Source organism: Tyto alba, unplaced genomic scaffold (genome assembly GCF_018691265.1).
Source record: "Tyto alba isolate M040663 unplaced genomic scaffold, T.alba_DEE_v4.0 Super-Scaffold_45, whole genome shotgun sequence".
Classification (NCBI taxonomy): domain Eukaryota; kingdom Metazoa; phylum Chordata; class Aves; order Strigiformes; family Tytonidae; genus Tyto; species Tyto alba.
Window position 1 is genome coordinate 40,906,182 of NW_024881321.1, and position 19,878 is coordinate 40,926,059.

Below are 19,878 nucleotides of genomic sequence, written 5' to 3' on the forward strand. Positions count from 1 at the left end.
GCAGCACAGCAGCGTACGCGCGAAGCAGAGTGCGGGATGCCCTTCGTCCCTGGCTCAGTATCACAGCCGCCAAACGAGGCGTCAGAAGACTTCGCCATCAGAAACGCCTGACGAAGGCACCGGGCTGAGCCCCGCGAGCGGGCCGAGCAACAGCAGCGGTGGCAGGTCACGGCCACGCTTCCTCGGGAAGGAGGGCAGGCTCAGAGGTGCGCTGCTTCTAAAGTCATCCTTCCACAGCAACCGAGAGAACGGGGCAGGGGGCCTGCTAACATGCTCCCCAGGTGTGTTTCTGCCTCCAAAGCCCCTTCACGCCATCGAGGCCTTCCTGAGCGCCTCAGGCCCCCGGGTGACGGGTTGCAAAACTCTCCACGGCCAAACACGCAGGAAGGGCAAAGTCCTACGGAAGTGGGGAGGGGAGGAAGGGGGGGGCAGGCAGGGATCCCGCTCGCCTCCGAAACCCACGGGGATCTTGATTCCTCCCGGCCTGGAGCAGAGGCAACGCGCAGACGGCAGTGAGGCTGTCCCCGCTCCCTACCCCTCCGCCTCCATCTTTCCCGCCGCGCCGCCGGCACTGCGCATGCGCAGCGCCGCCGGCCGCTCCGGGGCGCGGGCCCGCGGCCGCCGCCGGCCGGATGGAGGAAGAGGAGGAGGAGGATGGAGGAGGCCGGGCAGCCGCGGGGAGCCCGGCAGCGGCGGCGTTCGGCCGTTTCGTGCGGTGCCTTTACGTGGTGGGATTCCTGGTAAGCGGCGGGTGCGGCGACGCCGGTGCCTTTCCGGCGCGGCCTGGGACGGGCGGGCGGCCGTGGCTGAGGAGGGGGGGAATCCTCCCCGCCCCACACGACAGGCTGCCCGGCCCCACGGCTCGGGGGCAGCCGCTGTGAGGGGCCGTGCCGGAGGCAGAAGAAGGGGGGGACGGCCCCGCAGCCGGCTCCGGAGCCGTGAGGTGCCCTCAGGGTCGTCAGGAGGTGCCGTAAAGCCCGAAGTTGGGCAGCCACGCACACGCCGCCCCCACCCGTGTCCTTTGCCGCTGCCGGGTGGGCTCCCCCGTGTCGCCCCAGATAAAGCCGCTGGGTTTTGAGGTACAGCGCTCCAGATGTTCCTCGGGAGCTTGAATGTTTGCAGCGATAGCGGCTTGTGGCGGCTGTATGGTTCTATCCGTGCAAGCAGTCGCGCAGAAAGGGATGGGTTTTGTCCTGGGAGTGAAATGGAATAGTGCAGCACCCTCAAAGCTAAGTCCTGCTTTATGCTTACCAGAGAGCTGTTCCTTGTTTCCTTGAAATACCAGTAAGCAAACAAACAACAAAATGGTTTTTTTCTAGAAAAAAAAAAAGCCTCTCCCTGAAAGAACATAGTACATATAGAATTTAAAGGTTTGTATTCTGTAGTGGTTCATGAGCCTTGGAAAAATGTCTTTTAATTAATTTAAAATCCAAAGGGATGACGTGAAAAAAGAATACAAAATGAGTACAAATTTGCACAGCGAAATGTAGATATATTCTTTTATTTACCTTTAGGTTGGGCAATAGAAACAGTCTGGTTGGTTTGGGTCCTGGAGCAAATTTTCAAGGAAGAGATGTGTTAGAACAAGCTTTGCTTCTTAGCTCACTTTTAAACACTGTAGTTCTCCAGTCCTGTAATACCTTGCTGACACCAAGCTGGAGTACACGCTGGAATCAACCAAGAAATGAGTGTCTTTTTAGAGGGTGTAGAATGTGGTGAAATACCATAATAAAGAGCTGTTACCTGTGATGCAAGCTTCCTGCAACCAAGCAAATACAGTGTAGTTATTATCTGACATGAGAAATTATAGGTGGAATGAGAAATAACTGTCCATCAGAGGATAGTGGTTAATGGGTCTTACTTCACCTGAATGCCTATGACAAGTCCAGTACTGCCTGGGTATATTCCGAGATTTGTCCTTTTTAATGTTTCTATCAATGACCTGGACGAGGTCACTGAATCTCTCTTGGGGTTTGCAGATGACACCTAAGACTTTGTTATTGAAGATGTTCGTAAATCATGTGCTCTGTTTGCCTGTGCTAATGTTTTTTAAGGTTGTAAGGCTCAATTTCAACCATCTAAAGATACTTAATGACAGACAGAATTTACTTAGTGATACAGACTGTTACAGTTATTCAGGCTTCCGGCATAGGAGGAAGGGCAAATCTAGTTCAGCTCAAGCAGTCACTGATAAATGGTGATCTTGCTCCAACAGATCTTCTGTAAGGTTCTGCCCTGGTATAGGACACTGCAGTCTGTGCCGGAGAGTAGTAGTGAAAGAACTACTGGGCCAATGTGCTTAGCTTAATAAAAGATAAAAAATCGAAAGGAATGAGTAGGAGATCCTTGTACTGTTAAGAATGGGCAGTGTCCTTTGCCCTCCTCTTGCAAAACATTTTTCATGTATGCTTTGCTTTTTCTCTTTTTTTATTTTTTTGTCTTGTTTCTGTCTTTTCACCACATTTCTCAAGCCTTATGCAAAGGCAGTCTTTAGTTAGGTTTAGATCTACCATAGCTTCATCCCCACTGTGGTCAAGAGTTAAAATACTGTAGATTTTTCCAAATTTTTGCATAAGTAAAATTTATTTTCATAAGTAAAAATTATTTCTAGGTGACTGAAATTGCAGACCGCTTTACGCTTAAAATAATAGTACCAAGTACTTTTCTAGTTAAACAGATAAAGTTTAATATACATTAAAGGAATATTAACTGTTTAAATATATATCTTCAGAATGATTGTATCTGGAGGGGGAAAGAAAACTACAGTTTTCATAGTTTTAACTCCTGTGTGAGGCAACCATTTGTCCTTCAGTTTATGTGGTTTTGTAATTTTGTACATACAGGATGCACTGTAGAGGTTACAACATACCACATAGCGATGAAAAATTTTCTTTTAATCTTGTACTGCTATGGAAATAATTTAAAAATTTTCAAAATATTGACTGTTACTAAGCCAGCTTGTCACCATCTTTGTAGAAGTGATCAGTTATTAAATGTTTTCTTGCCTTCTTTTCAGGATTTATTTGGTGTGAGCATGGTTGTTCCTTTAATGAACCATCATATCAAATCTCTAGGAGCAAGTCATACGGTTGCCGGAATAATAGGTGAGTTGCAATACTCGGTTGATTTACCAAAGAACAGGGTAATGTGAACTGGATTATGCCTTACAGCAAATTGGACATTGTATCATAACTCTTCCTTGGTGGTAGCATAACAAAAAGTTGTCCTGGGTTGAGTGAGTGGTGGAGTTTTTTGGTGGCAGGGGAGGGGGCTATCAGGGTGGCCCCCTGTGAGAAGCTTCTTGAAGCTCCCCCAGCTCCAAGCCAGCTCCACTTCTGTGTGGGAAATTGAGCCCATCAGCTGCACCTCTGCGATAACGTATTTAAGAAGGGACGTGGTGACGTGCAGTGGGACTGGTGAGGAGGAGTTGCTGCAGCTGTTTGAACACCAAGGGCAGTGGGGGAACGGAGGAAGAAAGGAGGGGGGAGGTGTGCCGGAGCAGAGACCCCCCTGTATCCTGTGGGGAGATGGCAGGGCGGCCCCCCCTGCCACCCATGGAGATTTACGGTGGAGCAGACATTGATTTATGGCCTGTGTTTCGCCTGATTGTTCAAGGTTCTGTGCCCAAAGAAGGCCAGGGTCTTGTGGGAAAAGGCAGCCCCGCTGCTGTAATTCAGCACTGGGAGGATTGCAGCATGCGGGGGAGTCCCACGCCGGAGCAGCTCGGGAAGGGCTGCAGCCGTGGGAGGGAATCCAGTTGGAGAAAGTTGGTGACCCACAACGGAGCAGTGTGGGGAACGCTGCGGCCCGTGGGAGGGACTCACATCGGAGAAAGTTTGTGGAGGACTGTCTCCTGTGAGAGGGGGACCACGATGGAGCAGGAGGAACAAGTTCCGGAAACTCCCCTCACCGAAGATGAAGGAAGTGGCAGCGCTGACTGCACCCCCCATTCCCTGCCCCTGCGCCCCTGGGGGAGGAGGTAGAGATATCGGGAGCAGAGCTGAGCCTGGGAAGAAGGGAGGGGTGGGGGGAAGGTGTTCTCAAGATGTGGCAATGCTTCTCACTGTCCTACTCTGTTACGTGTTGTTAGTGTCTGTAATAAATGTATGTTCTTTTTTTCTTCCCCTAATGAGTCTGCCTTTTGCTCATGATCATAAAGGGGATTTTTTTTCCCCATCCCAGTCCTATCTCGAACCCCAAGCCTGGCTCTCTGTCCCTTCTCATTGCTGGAGGGGAAGGGAGAGAGAGCTGCTGCATTGTGGTTGGCTGCTGACCAGGCCCAGACCACGACAAATTAAGGCCAAATTTTCAAGTATGGGCAGCCATACTGTGTTAGACCCAGAGACCTGTCCAGCTTTGCATACTGACAGTAGCCAAAAACAGGTGCTTAGGAAAGAGCACTCTTGTAAAGAATAAGGGAGTCTTGCAGTAACACTTGTACAGATGGTTTTCCAGCATCCAAGAACTAACAGCTCAGCGACTTTGGGAGCCAGAGGTGTTGCTTTTAGTTTTATTGTTACTTACGGACCTTGCAAACAGTAATTCTGCAGCTGGTTCTCCTGAGCTTTCCAGTGCCTGTGATTGCTCCCAGTTTGATTCAATTCCTTGCAGCTGCCTTTTGGAACATCTTTAAGGAGTGCTTACAAGTAAATTCTGAAGGTTTGGAATAGGTGGTAAGATGTGTTCTTGTATTTTATTGTATTGTTTATGGTTTGTAACCATACAAGTCTGGTATTCTTTAGAGCTAAGTGTGGTTGACATGGGCTCTGTTATTCAGTTTTTTTATTACCTTGCTTTTTAATTTTGGATTAAATTTAGCTCTTTTCATGCAATAATTCTGGTACTGCTCTGAGTTGACAGAGTAATATTTTAAGCAGCAATTAATCAAAACTATGTTTTCATTTCAACAGTCTCCTTCAATTTTTAACTGTAAAAGAAACTAGGGTTTGAGGTGTATCCTTATAAATGAAGGAGGCTGGCAGGTGTTTCTGTCTGCTTCTCTTTGCTTATCTTCTGTCACTAAGTGCTGCTAAATTCTTAGCCTCCAAAATGAAAGAGTAGGGTCTGTGGTTTCTTCAGGGCTTCTGTGGTGCCTTGGAATAGGTTGAATTGCCAAGTGGAAAGTAATTACCGCCTCCCAGTAATGAAATTCTTGCCTGATTCTGAGAAAGCGATTATAAATGCCAAGGTCTGTTTTTTTTAATACGTCATACAAAGCAACATCCTTATACACTACATAGTTTTGCAAGTTTTCAGCATTTGTTTTTCTTTTTTTGTCATTCCTGAAGCTGTTTCCTTGTTTATGTGTTAAACTCTACCCTTGGCTTGTTTGCTCCGTCTCCCTATTCTTCTAGTAAATTATTCCCAGAATTTTTCTCATGTTTCCTCATTTAAAATTTTTTGCAGTTTTCATTTTTTTAAAAAAGTAAGTTTAATTTTTAACATTGCTGTTTTATTTGTTTGTTTTAGGATCTCTCTATGGTATAATGCAACTATTTTCCAGTACATTTGTGGTGAGTTCTAACACCGCGTTCCTGAGGATGTTGGTATTTCTGTAGATTTTAGGAGGGAAAAGGATGAGGTTAAACAATAGTGCTTCATGACATTTAAAAAATGTTTATAGTGTTCATAGAAGCATTTTTGGTTGGAGGATCCAGTTTTTAGTTTGGAAAATGTTTCTTTTGTTTATAGGGAATTGCCAGATTTTTCAGAACTAAACAGGATACAGACTTCAGGCAAAAACTAGAACCCAGATTTGGGCTCAGATGCGTCACTGAGCACATCAGTCACACAGGGTTCTCTTCAGTGTTGGTGCTTGTAAAGCTGTTCCCCTCAGTGCAGTAGCCTGCCCAAAAAGCAGTCTCACAAGTCAGTGCTTCATAAGCCTGTTGTCTAGAGTTTGCTTTCTCTGCTCAATAAGCAGTGCCTTGTAATTTGCCATATGGCCTGGCTATATGCATTATGTCTTTGAGCTTTGTTTGGTTTTGTTTTCTATTAGCTTTTGGTCTTTTACAGAAGCACCTTTAATATTACCCTGGTACCTCCTAGCTTTCAAGAGAGCAGATTTTGAGCATCTCATGAAAAAACTGTTTCAGGGTTTGTTATGCAGACCACCTGGGATAATTTGCTTCTGAAATCGTATGGCATTTTCTTTGAACTGGAAGACCATTGCCTACCTTCTTAAAAACCTACTTCTTGTTCGCAATCAAGCTGATTTATAAACATGCTACATGCAAGTTTACTGTTTGCCCTTCTCATAATGACTTCCTACTTGTCTATACTCGGATGACAGACTCCTCATAGCTAAGATCATTCCTTTTAGGATGTTCAACAAGTGTCTAGTACGTAGCGATCATTGATGCAAACAAATATTGGTGGTTGGTTGTGGCAACGTTTTCTGAGGGTCCCTACTAATAACATTTCATGGTGTTTATTGTAGGAATTTATTTTTTAAAAAGATAAATTATTTTTTAAAAAGCTCTATGCATGACATTAAATGGAATCGTAGTTTCAGCAAGTGCACTTTCAGTAGGGCAGAACTCTGCTCATGACTTCCAGATTTTGAGAATTTAGGAATATTGTGTAATAAACTTACTAAGCTTTCACTGACAGTCCTTTGATCTCTCTTCTCAATTTAATTTCAAAGTACTGGTTGTTCACTGTACATAGTTAAATGTTATAAAAAGCTAATCTTAATTTCTGTGTTTGTGAAAGGGCTGCTGGAGTGATATAGTAGGAAGACGGTATTCACTGCTCGCTTGTATTCTTCTCAGTGCACTGGGTTACTTCCTTCTTGGAACATCCACCACTGTTTTCTTGTTTGCCATTTCTAGAGTCCCTGTAGGTGAGTAAACACTCGGCATTTTGCAGTTTAAATCCCCTGTAGGCTCAGCTTGAGAATTACTGCTAGAGGAATCATGGCTGCATAGCATCATCACCCAGCAGCACCAGCTGAGCCTTAGCAATGGAAAAATCTCTACAAGTCAAAGGTTCTTGCGACATTTTTCTGAAAATAATTTGAAATGTATACTCAACAACTGTCACAAGTTTTATGCCACCTTGAACAGCTTAATTTTAGGAGAACAGGAGCGCAGCAATTCCTTGAAAAAGGCTATTGTAAGGTTAGTCATAACAGGTACACAGTATACCGGGTCACTGCTGGAAATCTTGGCCTGCACTTGAAATGGAGAATGGTATGATAGATGCGTTATTGTTTTTTTTTTTCTCATGCTGAAAATGTACCTCAAAGTGATACTACAAAACTTGGCTAAAATTTTAGGTCACCAATTCAACAGAATATTTAAGTTGTGCAAAAGCATGTCAGTTTTCAGCAGTGAAGCTAAGTTTCTGCCAGGGTTGGTATCAGAGTTCTTGAAGTAGCTGAACACCTATCACGTATATTCTGATATTACAAGCATTACTATTACTATGAACACATCTACAACAGGGCACTTTTATGGCCCACAGTTTTGATTTAGGAGCTGTTAATGTTGTTTCTTAATTTAAAGACAATTTGCTAATTTTGTGGTTGATATTTGATTACTCAGTAGAGGTAATACTTTTCAATGCTAACAGCACTGTGACTGTGACAGCATTGCCCTGGACAGAGGGAAGGAACATTAGAAGATTGCGTTATTACTATTCCTGAAGTATGCTTACCTTTATGTGCTCTTTTTTTGTCACCCACCAGTCTCCCATATGAATTTGGTGTGTTACAATCCTGGAAATCTTCATACTCAGCAAAGTTGGTACAGAGCTATGTTCATAAGCAGACAAGCCATTCCTACCCCAAGTTCCCAAACCCACCCACAAGTTCCTGTTTTGGTGGTTGTTTTATTCCTAGTGTGCTTCAGCACTCCGCTTAAGTTACTTCTTTCAGCAGGGCTACAGTAGTCCTTTGACACAGATGCCTGAATAATTTTGATTCCTAAGTCCAAATCCTTGAACAGCCAGGATGATGGTCATGGCCTGGCGTGCTGCATGACTCTGGCATTGAAAAATTTGTGGCTAACGGAATCTTAAAGATATCAGTCATATAGAATTTGACCGTTGATAATTCGGATAGCTTCTGTCATTTTTAATCTTTCGGACTGAGCAATCCGTGCTTATTATTTTGTTTATTTTATGTTGCAGGTATTTTCAAGCACACGCTCTCCATCTCCAAAGCGCTGCTTTCTGACTTGGTTTCTGAGAGAGATCGCCCTTTAGTGATGGGACGCTTCAACGCAGCCTCTAGCGTGGGCTTCATTCTGGGGCCTGTTGTTGGTGGCTACCTTGTGGAGTTGGAAGATGGCTTTTATCAAACGTCCTTTATCTGTGCCTCTATCTTCCTTTTGAATGCTGGTAAGTTCTGTGTCATATTTTGCATCTTGGGTCCCTTCAATTCCTCACTTTTGTGTTTTTATGCCGTTTGTAATACCTTGAATTCATAGCACGTTTGCCATCCATGGCATACATGTTGTGTATACGGGTACTACCCCTTGAATTTGAGCCTGTGTTTTTGAAACAGAAAACCCCCAGATGCTTCTCCTTTGTCTTATGTATATCACTTTTACATTCAGAGACAGGAATGGGAATTTTTAATGTGCCCAGAGATGAAGACTAGAAATCAGAATTTTGGCTTTGGCCTTTAGATTGTTTATATGTTGCGAGCGTGGCATCTCAGTGTTTTCCTTCTTTGCTTGCAACACATTAAAAATTCAGCTGATACTGTGAATAACACTAGATGTAACCTTCGTAATTTTTTAAAGTGGAATGATTGTAGAAGTCCTTTTTTAAATTTTGATATTTACACTAAGTAAACTGTTACAATCAAACTAATGTCTTTCATGTAAAGTTAATGCAATTAAATGAAAACAACTAATTTCTTGATCTGTTTAGGTCTTGTCTGGATGTTACCCTGGAGCGAAGAAAACACTGTCAACAGGGAACATCAACAAAGCAACAGAGGAACAGACAGTTTCTCAGCAAAAGCAAATCGTGACCTGCACTTGAAATCAGCAACTAATGGAGCTATGGCAGGCGACAGTGTTTTCCAGTCTCCGTGGATCCAAGTTGCAACAGTGCTGAAGAGGATTAAAGGAATTGCGTGCTCTGACCTGTGGGATGTATTTTTAGTGCGGTTGCTGATGTCTGTCAGTATACTGCTGTACTATAGTAATTTTAGTCTGGCCTTGGAGGAGAGATTTGAGGTGAAACCCTTGTTCGCTGGATACCTAATGAGCTACAGCAGTGCACTTGGAGTCCTGGCTGGTTGTCTGCTCGGACCAATAACAAGACTCTATCAGCACAACACTTACAGAATTTTGTTGCATTCCAGCACTCTTACCTGCACGCTGATTTTCCTGTATGCATCAGCGCTGAGCATATGGATGGTCATTTTGTCTTCCACATTCTTAGCCTTTTCAACTACTATAGGACGTACTTGTATCATTGATCTTGAATTGACCATTGGTGGGAATGAGGCCAGTGGTACGCTCCTAGGTGTTGGACAGTCTGTGACATCAGTGGGACGAATAGTTGCCCCGCTCCTTTCTGGAATTGCTCAGGAGTTCAGTCCTTGTGGCCCTCCAAGCCTAGGGGTTGCACTAGCTTTAGCAGCGATTCTGATAATGAATGCAAACAAACAAAAATACTGTAGCCATGGAAGTGTTAAGTTGAAAAATCAATAGCTGCGAATTTGGATCGCGTAGGTGTATGTTACAGGGGAGGCAGAGTGAATCAGCCCGGGGTGATGCTTACACCTGGCAGGCTTGTACAGCGGGAACAGCATCTTTTAAGAGGGCACGTTACGGTCACGTGGAGGCGAGTACGTACAAGTATTTCTGCTGCAGGAAAGTTAACTCCTAGACAAATGTTACTCTAACTGGTACCACTCGAACACTTGTGAGAGGGACAGGTTGTCCTGGCTAGGATTTTTTAATGGACTTTGAAACTTTTTGGAGGCGGGGAGAAAAAAAGAATTACATGGAATACACAAATCCTGCTTGTAGCTCACATTTGAAACGGTGTTTAGATTGATAGATTGTTAAAAGATAGAAATTGATTCTTATTATTTAATCAGAGGTGAGTTTTTATCATTTAATCAGGAGAATTTGCAATATAGCTCGTTAGCCTTAATTTCTTATGCTGTGGCCTGCTGCCATTTGTCAGCTGTGGCAGTCGTTTAATTAGCAGGTTGTTTGCTTATGTGATTTTGTTAAGCATACTTTGTCTACAAAACTTGCTGCACAGCATTGTTAGGCATTATTATTGGGGTAGCCACCTGACCCCTGCTGATTCCTGGTCTTTCCCAGGTAACAGAATTGGGCATATGCTAATTTCATGTATTAGAAGGCCCAAAATGGACAATTTTAGAATAATAGGGGGTTATTTGGACTGAAACTGAGACTGAATGTAAGCTTTATTGAAACTTGAGGTGGTGGTTCCTGTTTAATAATTTCTACTGAGCAACTTTGTCATAAATTATTCGTTAATATTTCCTGTGCAATTTTTCTACCTTAATTTTAAGAATAAATTTATTTCTTAATTCTTTTGAGCGACTGTTAAAGGTGTGCTGGAACAACTAGCAGTAGTTCATGGGTCTGGAGTAATGCATTCTCTCTCATCTCTGGAGGCATAGTGACATTTCAGTGACAAAAGCGTTTATTTGTTGGAATTTTAGTCTTCATTTATCTGCACTGCTTAACTAATGAGATTAGTCTTAGAGCTATACTGAGAGTTATAACACTCTGTGCTATTTACTGTTCAAGCCCATATTACTTGCCAGTCACCACTGTTTGCATTTCATTTGAAACATAGAAAAAATGTATTTTGCACTGATAATGTTACATATGCTTTTCCTAGTATTACTTGATGAAAGCACAAAGTCAACTATGTATAGTCATTGGTTTGTTTTTTTTTTTTAATTAAAACCAATTTAGTTATCTTCTTAATCCCATCCATACAAATACTGTTGCTGCTTCAGGAGAGGCATAGATGGTATTTTTCATTTTTTATTTCCTTCTTTACATTTTCCAGTGCCTGCTATAATTTAAATCCTTGTTGAAACCTCAGTGATTCCAGTGGCAGCACCATGGGAATATGTATAGAACTCTTGAGTTGTTTTAATTTTATATTTTGACATAATAAGTGTGTTTCTTATTATTGCTATGATTTCAATACATTTACTTAGAGTTCCTTATTGTAATAATCTGTGTTTCCTTTCTCTCTAGGAACTCAAGGCATTTTTAAGTGTCTTATCTCCTCCTGTCTTGCTTGGTAGATGCCCCAAAACATTCTTGCCCTAAATTTCCTATTTTCTTTCTTTCCACCTTTTAAATGTTTTTTCTTTTTTTATTTAAAACCACCCTTCTGTAAGTCAGGGACTTCTGGTTTGCAGCTATAACAAGCAGTGAAGGAAAAGAGTAGGGAAAAACCCTGAAAAGTTAATACATATGAAAGATTTGTTAATTTTTCCTATGCTTGTTTCTTATATGAGGTAACATAACATTTACCCTTCTAAGTTGCTGCACTGATTAAAGCTTAATTCTGTAAACACCATAAAATTCAGTTTATACTAACAACTAACATACACAGCTGCCTGAATATGACTTGTAAAAACTTCACTGGTCTTGTTTATATGCAAGTGAAAAAGGTGCTCTCCAGAGTCAAGAAAGATTTTCATTTTTTTTTTGAAAAATAGTTCTCCATATAAGCTAAATAAAAATGAAATTAAATAATCACATCGAGAAATCTGTGGAAGGCTGTGGTCTCAGGGACATACTGCAACTGATGTTACAGAAGAAAAGTTTTTTATTTGTAGGCCAAAATGATTTCTGAAGTGCTGCAGGGACATTTCTTCTTTGTAAAGCCTCAGTTACAGAAAAGTTGCACTTTTAAGGAATAGAAATAAAGTGAAGTGACATTCTCTGTCTATCACTTTGTCACTGTTTTTTCCCCTCTTCTTCTGCTGAAACTACAGCACAAAATACAGGTGGTCAAGTCAATGTGAAGTGCAGATGTTTTATTTTTTTTCTTCAAGCTGTTCCTTTAAATGGGCATTTGAATCTGCCTACTTTTCTCATGAAAGGCACAGGAGCCAAGGATTCAATCAAGTGGCTTGACAGTGAATGAAAAAGAAGAAATAAACGAAAATAGAGAACTTAGCAGTTTCGAGATGGAGTGCTAAAAGCTGCTGTTCCTAGTGCCTGGGCACCTGCTTGGATCCCTTGTGTTGTCCCTTTGTTGCTCTAACCGCAGGTTCGGAGAGTGATGAGTAAATGACATCCCTGGAGGTGAGGAGATGCGACTTCCCCTTTTAAATTGAGGGAGGAGGAGTTACAGCTATTTTTTGCTTCAGTCTACTGGGCTTTACGGAATTACTCAGCAGTTCTTTAATTCAGTTGTAGTAACTGAAGACTGTAGCAAAACAGAGATCTGAATGTGGACTAAAGAAGAAAAAGTTTCTACCTGCAAATCACTGAAAATTAAGATTTTTCTCTTGCTTGCTGTTACTTCAGTTTTGGGTTGGTTTTCCTGGGCTTGTAGGCAGGGTTGGGGTGGTTTGGTTTGTTTGGGTTTTTTGTTTTTTTTTTTTTTTTTTTTTTTTTGCATTTTAACCTTTTGAAATTTCCACTTTTTTAACAGTGACTACTTTTCTGACCTTTATGATCAGCTGATGTTGAAGAGGCTGTTGTATACAGTACAGTAATTTATTTCTGTAAAACAGCTGGTGGCATGTGATACGCACCGATTTTGTTGCTTTTAAATGTTGAAGCAAATCTAAAGTTTTGTTCCGTGTTGGTGTATGCTGCATACATTTGAGGAGATCCTTTATAAACATACCAGCTCCGCAGATTTCAGTTTCTTGTTTTGTTTTCTTTTCTCTGCATTTACTCACTGCAGCACCATCGCAGAGGTCAGTACCGTTCTCGTTTTCTGAGAACGGGTTGATTACTGAGCAGCTAATGCAGCAACAAAACAGGGTGGGCGTTGCTTAGTTACTGCCTTGCTCGTTGCTTCAAGCACCCCGTAATGCCATCGCATTCTAGGTGATGGGAGCCCCTGTGGGTATGTTGAGGTGCTGCCAGCCCCGATTTGGCTATGGGTGCTGGGGAGTACCCCTGGGCAAGTGATGCTTTCTAGCTCAGCGCTTTGGGATTTGAAAACCGGAGACTCGACTGTGCTGTAATTATGAAGACTCGTTTACAAAGAGCTGATAGTGAATCTTGTAAGGGAGTACATTGGAACCCGAACTTTGTGAATCAAGTGATTGAGTGGAGCTCAGACTTCTTTCTCATAAAAATGAGAGGTTTTGTAGAGCTTGTTTTAAAAGGAAGTCTTGAAGTACTTCTGTGTCTCTACAAGGAGGAATGAAGCCAAATTTCTAGTTATTTTAAAACCTTAATTAGCATCAAAGAACTATTTTTGTGATGTGCTACACAATAAGAACTGCTCTTCTGTCAAATTTGTAATAAATAGGAGGTCTTAGATATGAAGAATAAATAAACTGGGGTATTTAAAATGCCTTTTCCTTTTTGTGGCAAAAAGATTACTTTTTGAAATAAATCCTGTGGCAACTAGGGTGCTGTTGTGACGCCAATTTAAACCTGAGTGCATTTAGGATCATGAACCAGTGAGACTCGCCAGAGCAGCTGCTATGACGATCACCTTCCCTTGTGCAATCTTAGTCCCTCACTTTCTGTCAAATCTCACAGGATAAAAAGGCTTCTAGAGCCTGTCAGTGCTGTGCAGGAACTGCATCAGTGTTTGCTGACTTGGGAAGGGAATGATGCTAACCCAATCTCCCATCACATTGTCATATTAGATCTGTCTACCACCTGCAAGAAGATCTCTTCTGATGGGTAAGATTCTCAGGTGGGCTCAGCACAGTATCCAGGAAGATCAATTTTCAGCCCACACTTTTATTAACTCCCAAATGCTAAGGTTCCTTCAACTGTTCAGAGGAGAATTAATCTGCCATGCATTTTTTTTTTATTTTATTTTTCAAGTAGCTCCCCCTTTAGCTGGCCATCTAATAAACGGGCCACGAGGGAGATGACACTCTTGAAAGCTGTAAGACAGCTTCCTATGTCGTTCACACAACTGACAGTGTCAAGCACAGCTGCAGGTTTATCTAGAAAGTGCAAGTTATATCATTATCTGCTAAAATGAGGGATCAAAAGAAAGGACTGTTTGTCCTCCTGTGTCTCTCAGATTTAAACAGCACCTGAACCAGCAGAATTCTCTCTACTGTGTCCTAAAGCAGTAGGAACTTCTCATACTTGGACTTGATACCCCCTCCATCATGTTTTCTGGCCTGAGCCTCCAGTCTGTTGGTCTGGCTGGAGCTGTGTATTGCAGATGCCATGTTTTAAGCATATTCACAAGAACATTTTTATAGGATCAGAGCTCTTGCAGTAAGAAGAAGCAGTCCTCCTCCAGCCAATTTCAAAATCCTTCATCTTTTCTTCAAGAGCTGGGGGATGTTAGCAGAACTTAAGCAGTTTTGAAAACGGTGACCAGCTGACACGTGTCTTGCAGTGTCAGCCTTAAAATGTTGCTGGTGTTTGAAATTGGTGGTCTTGGCATCTCTTGAAAAAGGTGGTGCGGGGTGCAGTGTGTTTGCTCCTAGAGATTCCAAGATACTCTTCATGACAGCATGCATGTTATTTTGGGCAAATTTTTAACTTTGTTTCTCCATGCGATTTCTATGTGGCTTCAGTGGAGAATGATACTCTCAAGTTTCTAAATTGTTATGCAGCATGGTTTCCTTTTGTTGAACACCTGTGGTTTTGGTGGAGCTTGAATTATACTTTAGTACCAAGTAGGACAGCTGTTAAAAGTTTGCCTCTTACAGCAAATTATTCTCATTTCCTCTTTCAAATATCTGCTTAAAGTGGGTAACAGGATGTCTATCTACTTTCTAGCCCTTGTTACACCTACTTGCTTATCCTATTTACTTTCAACTTATGGGCCTCTCAGTAGCTGAAGGGGGAAAGAAATTCTCAGAAAACCCTAATTCAGAGTGTAACATAGGTATTTTCCTACTGTCCCTAGAAGTGGACAACTGGGCATTGTTCTTCCTCACAAAGGCAGTAAAATCTCAATACTACAGAGTGTACCAGGGAGTCCATCTGGAAACAAAAAATTTCACTGTGGATTTGGCGAGTTTCCCAGTCACTGCTGAAGATGTGGTTTCCTGAAAAAGTGAAAAACGATGTCCCCAGTCAATACATGACTTTCCCCATCAGATGGTGCTCGAGGACAGATTTATTGGGCATTTCATTCTCCAGCAAACTTTCCTGGGTACAACATGAAGGAAAAGTCTCCTCTGCAAGCTGAAGTTAGATGGGCCTTTTAGAAAGGTCAAAAAGTGCTATTGAACTTGTTTTTCCTTTGCAGGAAAAAAAAAAAAAAAAAAAAAGATAGGAAAAGGCAAACCTCTGACCCAAACCAGAGCAATAGTCGAATGAGAAGGGCTAACTGGGACGCAGCCCGTGTCACCTGCTGCTGTCATCGCTACTGAAAAGGAGAAGACCCAGGAAAGCAGTTTCCAGAGATGAAGAGGGTCTGACCCAGCAGTAGTGGAAAAGAGCCTGAAAAGGGCGGGAGGAGCAGGAGTGAGGAAGGGAGAGAGCACTTCCAAGGAGACAGAGTCCCAGGAGATTTGTGATTTTGCTTCACAGCATAACCATGCTGGAGATGTGCCTTGACGCTCATATCCTGCGGATCTCAAAGTGCTTCGGAAAGGTAACAACGTGCTAGCGTGTTTTAAAGCACCATGAGCTTCAAACCATCTTTCATAAAAACGGCTCCCAACTTGCTGTGCTTGTACTGTGGGACACCCGCTTTAAGTACCAGTGATCTGAGCACGCGCTGTACTAATGGACAAACAGCAGAGCAGTGAGGTTCCTGAAAGCTGCATTCATTATTTAAAATTGTCTCATAAAAAACACCAACCATTTGAAAAAAAAGGCAGCTTTCCCCAGACACAAGCCAATTGCTTGGTTGTTACCAGCACATGGATGAGAAAGCTCCACAGGGAGTAAATGAAATGTTGATGTGCAACATTTGACATTTGTTTATTTTGTCCGATATAAAACACCTAATCTAAACAGTCTGATCTGCAAGGGGGGTGGGGTTTCAAAACCGAAATCCCAACCCAAGGCCTCTTTCTTATTCAAACATGATCCCCATAATGCAGTGACAGAGTGCTTGCTGACAATTTTACTGTTGAAACGTATTTTCCTGTTGAAAGACAAATTCAAATTTGGTTTTACAGCTTGCTGGCTTTCTTTGAACCCAGTTTTATTTCTAAACAGGAGATGATCATTCAAGAATAGTTAAGTATTGCCTCCCACAAGATTCATTTGCTGAGAATAGCTATGAACATTTGACTGAAATTCCTAGGGTTCACACAGCCATCCCTCTGCAGTTTAGACTTTGCATCTGACACACAGCAGAAACTTCAAGAGCTGAAACAGAGGAAATGGACTAAAAGACCTGTGCCAATAAAAGAGTTTAGGAAGGTTTGACATTTCAAATACATATGTGAAATAAATATTTTGGAAAAGCTGTTAGAAGAAAAGTCTTAAATCCCCATTTATAAAATTAATTTACCAACCCCACCCACAAACCTTTGAAAGAAATCTACTGTGTGATTTTAAAAGGAAATTCTGATTTTTAATAGTTCTTTCAAAACAAGCTTAAATTAAAAAAAAAAAAAATCTTATTGCCCACAGATTTAGAAATGTGCTAACGAAAAAGAAAAGTTATGATTTCACAGTGTACATTCTTCAATGTAAGTTATCAATCTTGTGACAAGTAGAATGAAAATTTTTTCTGCATTGTGCTGAAATGTGTATCTGTGCTGAAGCAAGCTCAAAACTCAAGAAAGATTAAGTGGGACAGAAAGTGCAAATTCCTGAGAGCTATAGTTAAGTATCATTTATTTTAATGCACCCTCCCTTCCCATACGCACTCAGGTGGCAGCCATTTATGCTAGGATGAAGAAGTCCGTGTTTCTTACGGGTGTTATTAAGGTGCACAGTGACTTCAACTGACTCCAGGGCCCCGCTGTGCTGCTTTTCTGTACAAACAAATAAGACAGAACATTGTTGTTCCTTGGAGTGCATAGCTCAGACAAAGAAAAGATTATCTTTCCCCTTTTACAGATGAGGAAACAAGAAGTGAAACAAGTTGACCAGGGTCACAAGCATGAGTGAGCGAGATTTTTTTTGAGCCTCAGTGGTCCCTGACTCAAATAGGAGACTGCTTGCTCCATCTACGTGCAGCACTTTGCAACTATTCTATTGCTGTGTTTGCACTGCAACCAAGAAGCTAAGGTGCAAAAAGCAATTTTCAATAAGAACATTATTTTATCTAAGTTTTTTCTTTTTGGGGCCTCTGGTGTCCTGCTAGGTGCTTGCAGCTCTTGTTGACATTAGTGAAAGTCAAGGTAATTCAGATTTCCTTTGGTGATCCTCAGTACCTTTCAAAGGTAACATATTGCCAAAATTTCAGAAAGTAAAAATTCAAGCTATTCAGGTCTTGTCTCTGTTACAACTCCTTTCTGTAAACTGTATTTGCAGTTCTGCTCCTACAGCTTGTTCCTTCTCTCCGTTCTCTTTTTCTGCATCACAGCTCTTCGAACAAACTGGGCTTCAGGAATATATATATTCTTCTTACAAAGTCTATATGATAGGTGCATTGTGCAATTTTCAGTGTTACTCATATTAAAGCTCTGGTTAAAACAAGTATTACTTGATTATAAATAAAAGCTGAAATGATACAAAATGATTTTATGAATCCATTCATCACCGGACTTTCAACAATGATTTTAAATGGGTAACTAAGGTATTGAACCTGCATAACTTGGTTCCACAAGAGATGATGTGATAAGGCACATTTCCATCCTATCTTAATAGTGGAAATAATGTAATTAAAGCATTGACATAAGTTATTTATAAAAGAGATTTTTTTTTTTTTAATGTCTTCAGCTTTGCAATTGCTCCAGTATTCCTTTTACTTAGTTAATGGCATTGACTTTGCCCAAATGGAAGTGGTTAGATCCACATTGAGGCTTCTTTTTTTTTTTTGATGGATCCCATAGTCTGACGAGATAGTTTAGAATCCTAATTCGATAGGTCCATGGTTTAATTTTCGCTGTGTTCAGTAGGGCTGGTTCTCAGGTTTATTTCGCTGCCTTTCCCCTTGCGACGCCTGCCTAACTAACCGTGGCGGTGGCACAGGTCTTGCTGACCCATGGTCTGCAGTCAAATCTTCCCTGCTCAACGTGCCAAATCTTGGTCTCGTCAGCAGCGGCTGCCTGAACCCAATGGAAGGCTGGGGCAAGGCTCCTGGCTCCTGCGGCTCTCCTCGGACACCCTGGCTCCCGTCCACTTCGTTCTTCCACTCCACCCTAAACTCAGGCGGTGGCCGCTGCTGTCTCAGTCTTTGCTCTCTCAAGATTTTCCCTGCTCTGGGTCTTAGATTGAGCACTGTGGTAGCGGCGTCCATCTCGGAGTCACTGCTGTCACCCACTGTTAATTGAGAACAAAATTAAAATTTTAGGTGCAGAATATTACTGTTTCATTAACATTTGAATAACAGCACACTGAGCACTAGCAGCCATAGAAGAAAGTTTCCCCATGTTTCCTAAATTAAGTGCTTTCTGATTAGACCCACTGGTAGACAATTCTGCCAGGACAGAGGATAGATTTGACTTACAAACATCCCTCCTCTCAAAACTGTAATTTTTTGAAAGCCCTCACTCAGCTGCTCCTGAACTGCCAAGTGCCCCCCCTGTTTGAGTTGACGTTTCCCCGGTTCTGGCTCTGGACATGGAAAAACCTGTCTCTCTCTGAGCTACTTGGGGTCTAGTCCCCGCTTACATCCAAGCAGGATACAAGAATGAGAATTCTCACCCTCACATCCCATGAAATCTAATCTGAGAGGCACTTCCAGAGCACGACACGTACAGGGCCTCTAGAAACTTGACTTCAGACAAGGAGCGCCAATGCTCCACTGAGCAAAGGATCTCCCAGGGTCACTGTACAGGTGGGAAGGAACATCCCATCCTTAATACACCTGAATGTAAGACATCAAAGAAAATCCACAGGGCAGATCTCACAGACTGCAAGTGCTGCAGACTCCACCCCCGCACAGCAGGGTAGAAAATGGTCAAGGGAAAGCTGGCGTAACCATTCAGGGAATGCTCTTAAATGATCACTATCAAGTAAACCAAGCTGGAAACTTTCTGGCTGTGTACATGTGCATATATTTTCCCCAACGGACTTCTTTTAAATTGACTAACTTCATCACAACTTGCACACTTCAGTCATTTGATAATCATTTTAACCATCATTTATGAATGCCTCGGACTTGTTCTTAGACTTAAGTCAGATATGATGTTTTAAATATATCAAAGCAGAGAACTGTGTATTGTGCACCTGTCATAGGAACAACTTCCATTAGTAGACTACGTGTTATTTCTTTTAAAAAGGTGAGGAAGGGGTCAACAAAATATATCACCACATAATTGTCTATTCACCCAGATAATTACGTATCAAGGAAGGTCTTCATCGGACTGTGATTTCAGGCTTCTCCCCCCCCCCCCCCCTAAATATGTCAAATAATATATTTTTTGACAATTGAATAATCTGGAGACACATTTCCTCTTTAATTCTCCGTGACAGTAGGTGACCTCTGCAGACATAACTACAGAACAAAAGGTATCCTACATTCAGGAGAGCAAAGATGTAATTATTAACAGACAAAACCATGGCCTATTGCTAAATTAATTTGGAAGAATGCAAGACTAATTGGGGTGGGGATCAGGACATTTTAGTGGCTGTACAGAGATTTAATCTTCCCAGCAAGAGATCTTGATGGTTG

At 42.0% G+C, this 19,878-nt stretch overlaps 2 protein-coding genes across 3 annotated transcripts in view; one reads left to right on the forward strand and one right to left on the reverse strand.

The window, feature by feature from the left end:
* The first annotated feature begins 593 nt into the window (after positions 1-593).
* Positions 594-11,914, forward strand: MFSD9 (major facilitator superfamily domain containing 9). Of its 2 annotated transcripts, XM_042805936.1 has the most exons (7): positions 676-740; positions 1,324-1,370; positions 3,017-3,104; positions 5,470-5,513; positions 6,715-6,844; positions 8,134-8,343; positions 8,881-11,914. In XM_042805936.1, the coding sequence occupies exons 3-7, from the start codon at positions 3,035-3,037 to the stop codon at positions 9,669-9,671; spliced, it is 1,245 nt and encodes a 414-aa protein (XP_042661870.1). In that variant the 5' UTR covers positions 676-740; positions 1,324-1,370; positions 3,017-3,034; the 3' UTR covers positions 9,672-11,914. The 2 variants fall into 2 exon arrangements, with proteins under 2 accessions (XP_032852888.2, XP_042661870.1); XM_032996997.2 differs by lacking the exon at positions 1,324-1,370 and having other exon boundaries at positions 594-740.
* A 4,989-nt stretch (positions 11,915-16,903) lies between these two features.
* The window catches only part of SLC9A2 (solute carrier family 9 member A2), a 31,981-nt gene continuing 29,006 nt past the window's right edge, over positions 16,904-19,878 (reverse strand). The window contains exon 12 of the mRNA XM_042805935.1: positions 16,904-18,524. Within this exon, the coding sequence (XP_042661869.1) occupies positions 18,154-18,524 (371 nt within the window). The 3' untranslated portion in view covers positions 16,904-18,153. The remainder of the gene's footprint in view (positions 18,525-19,878) is intronic.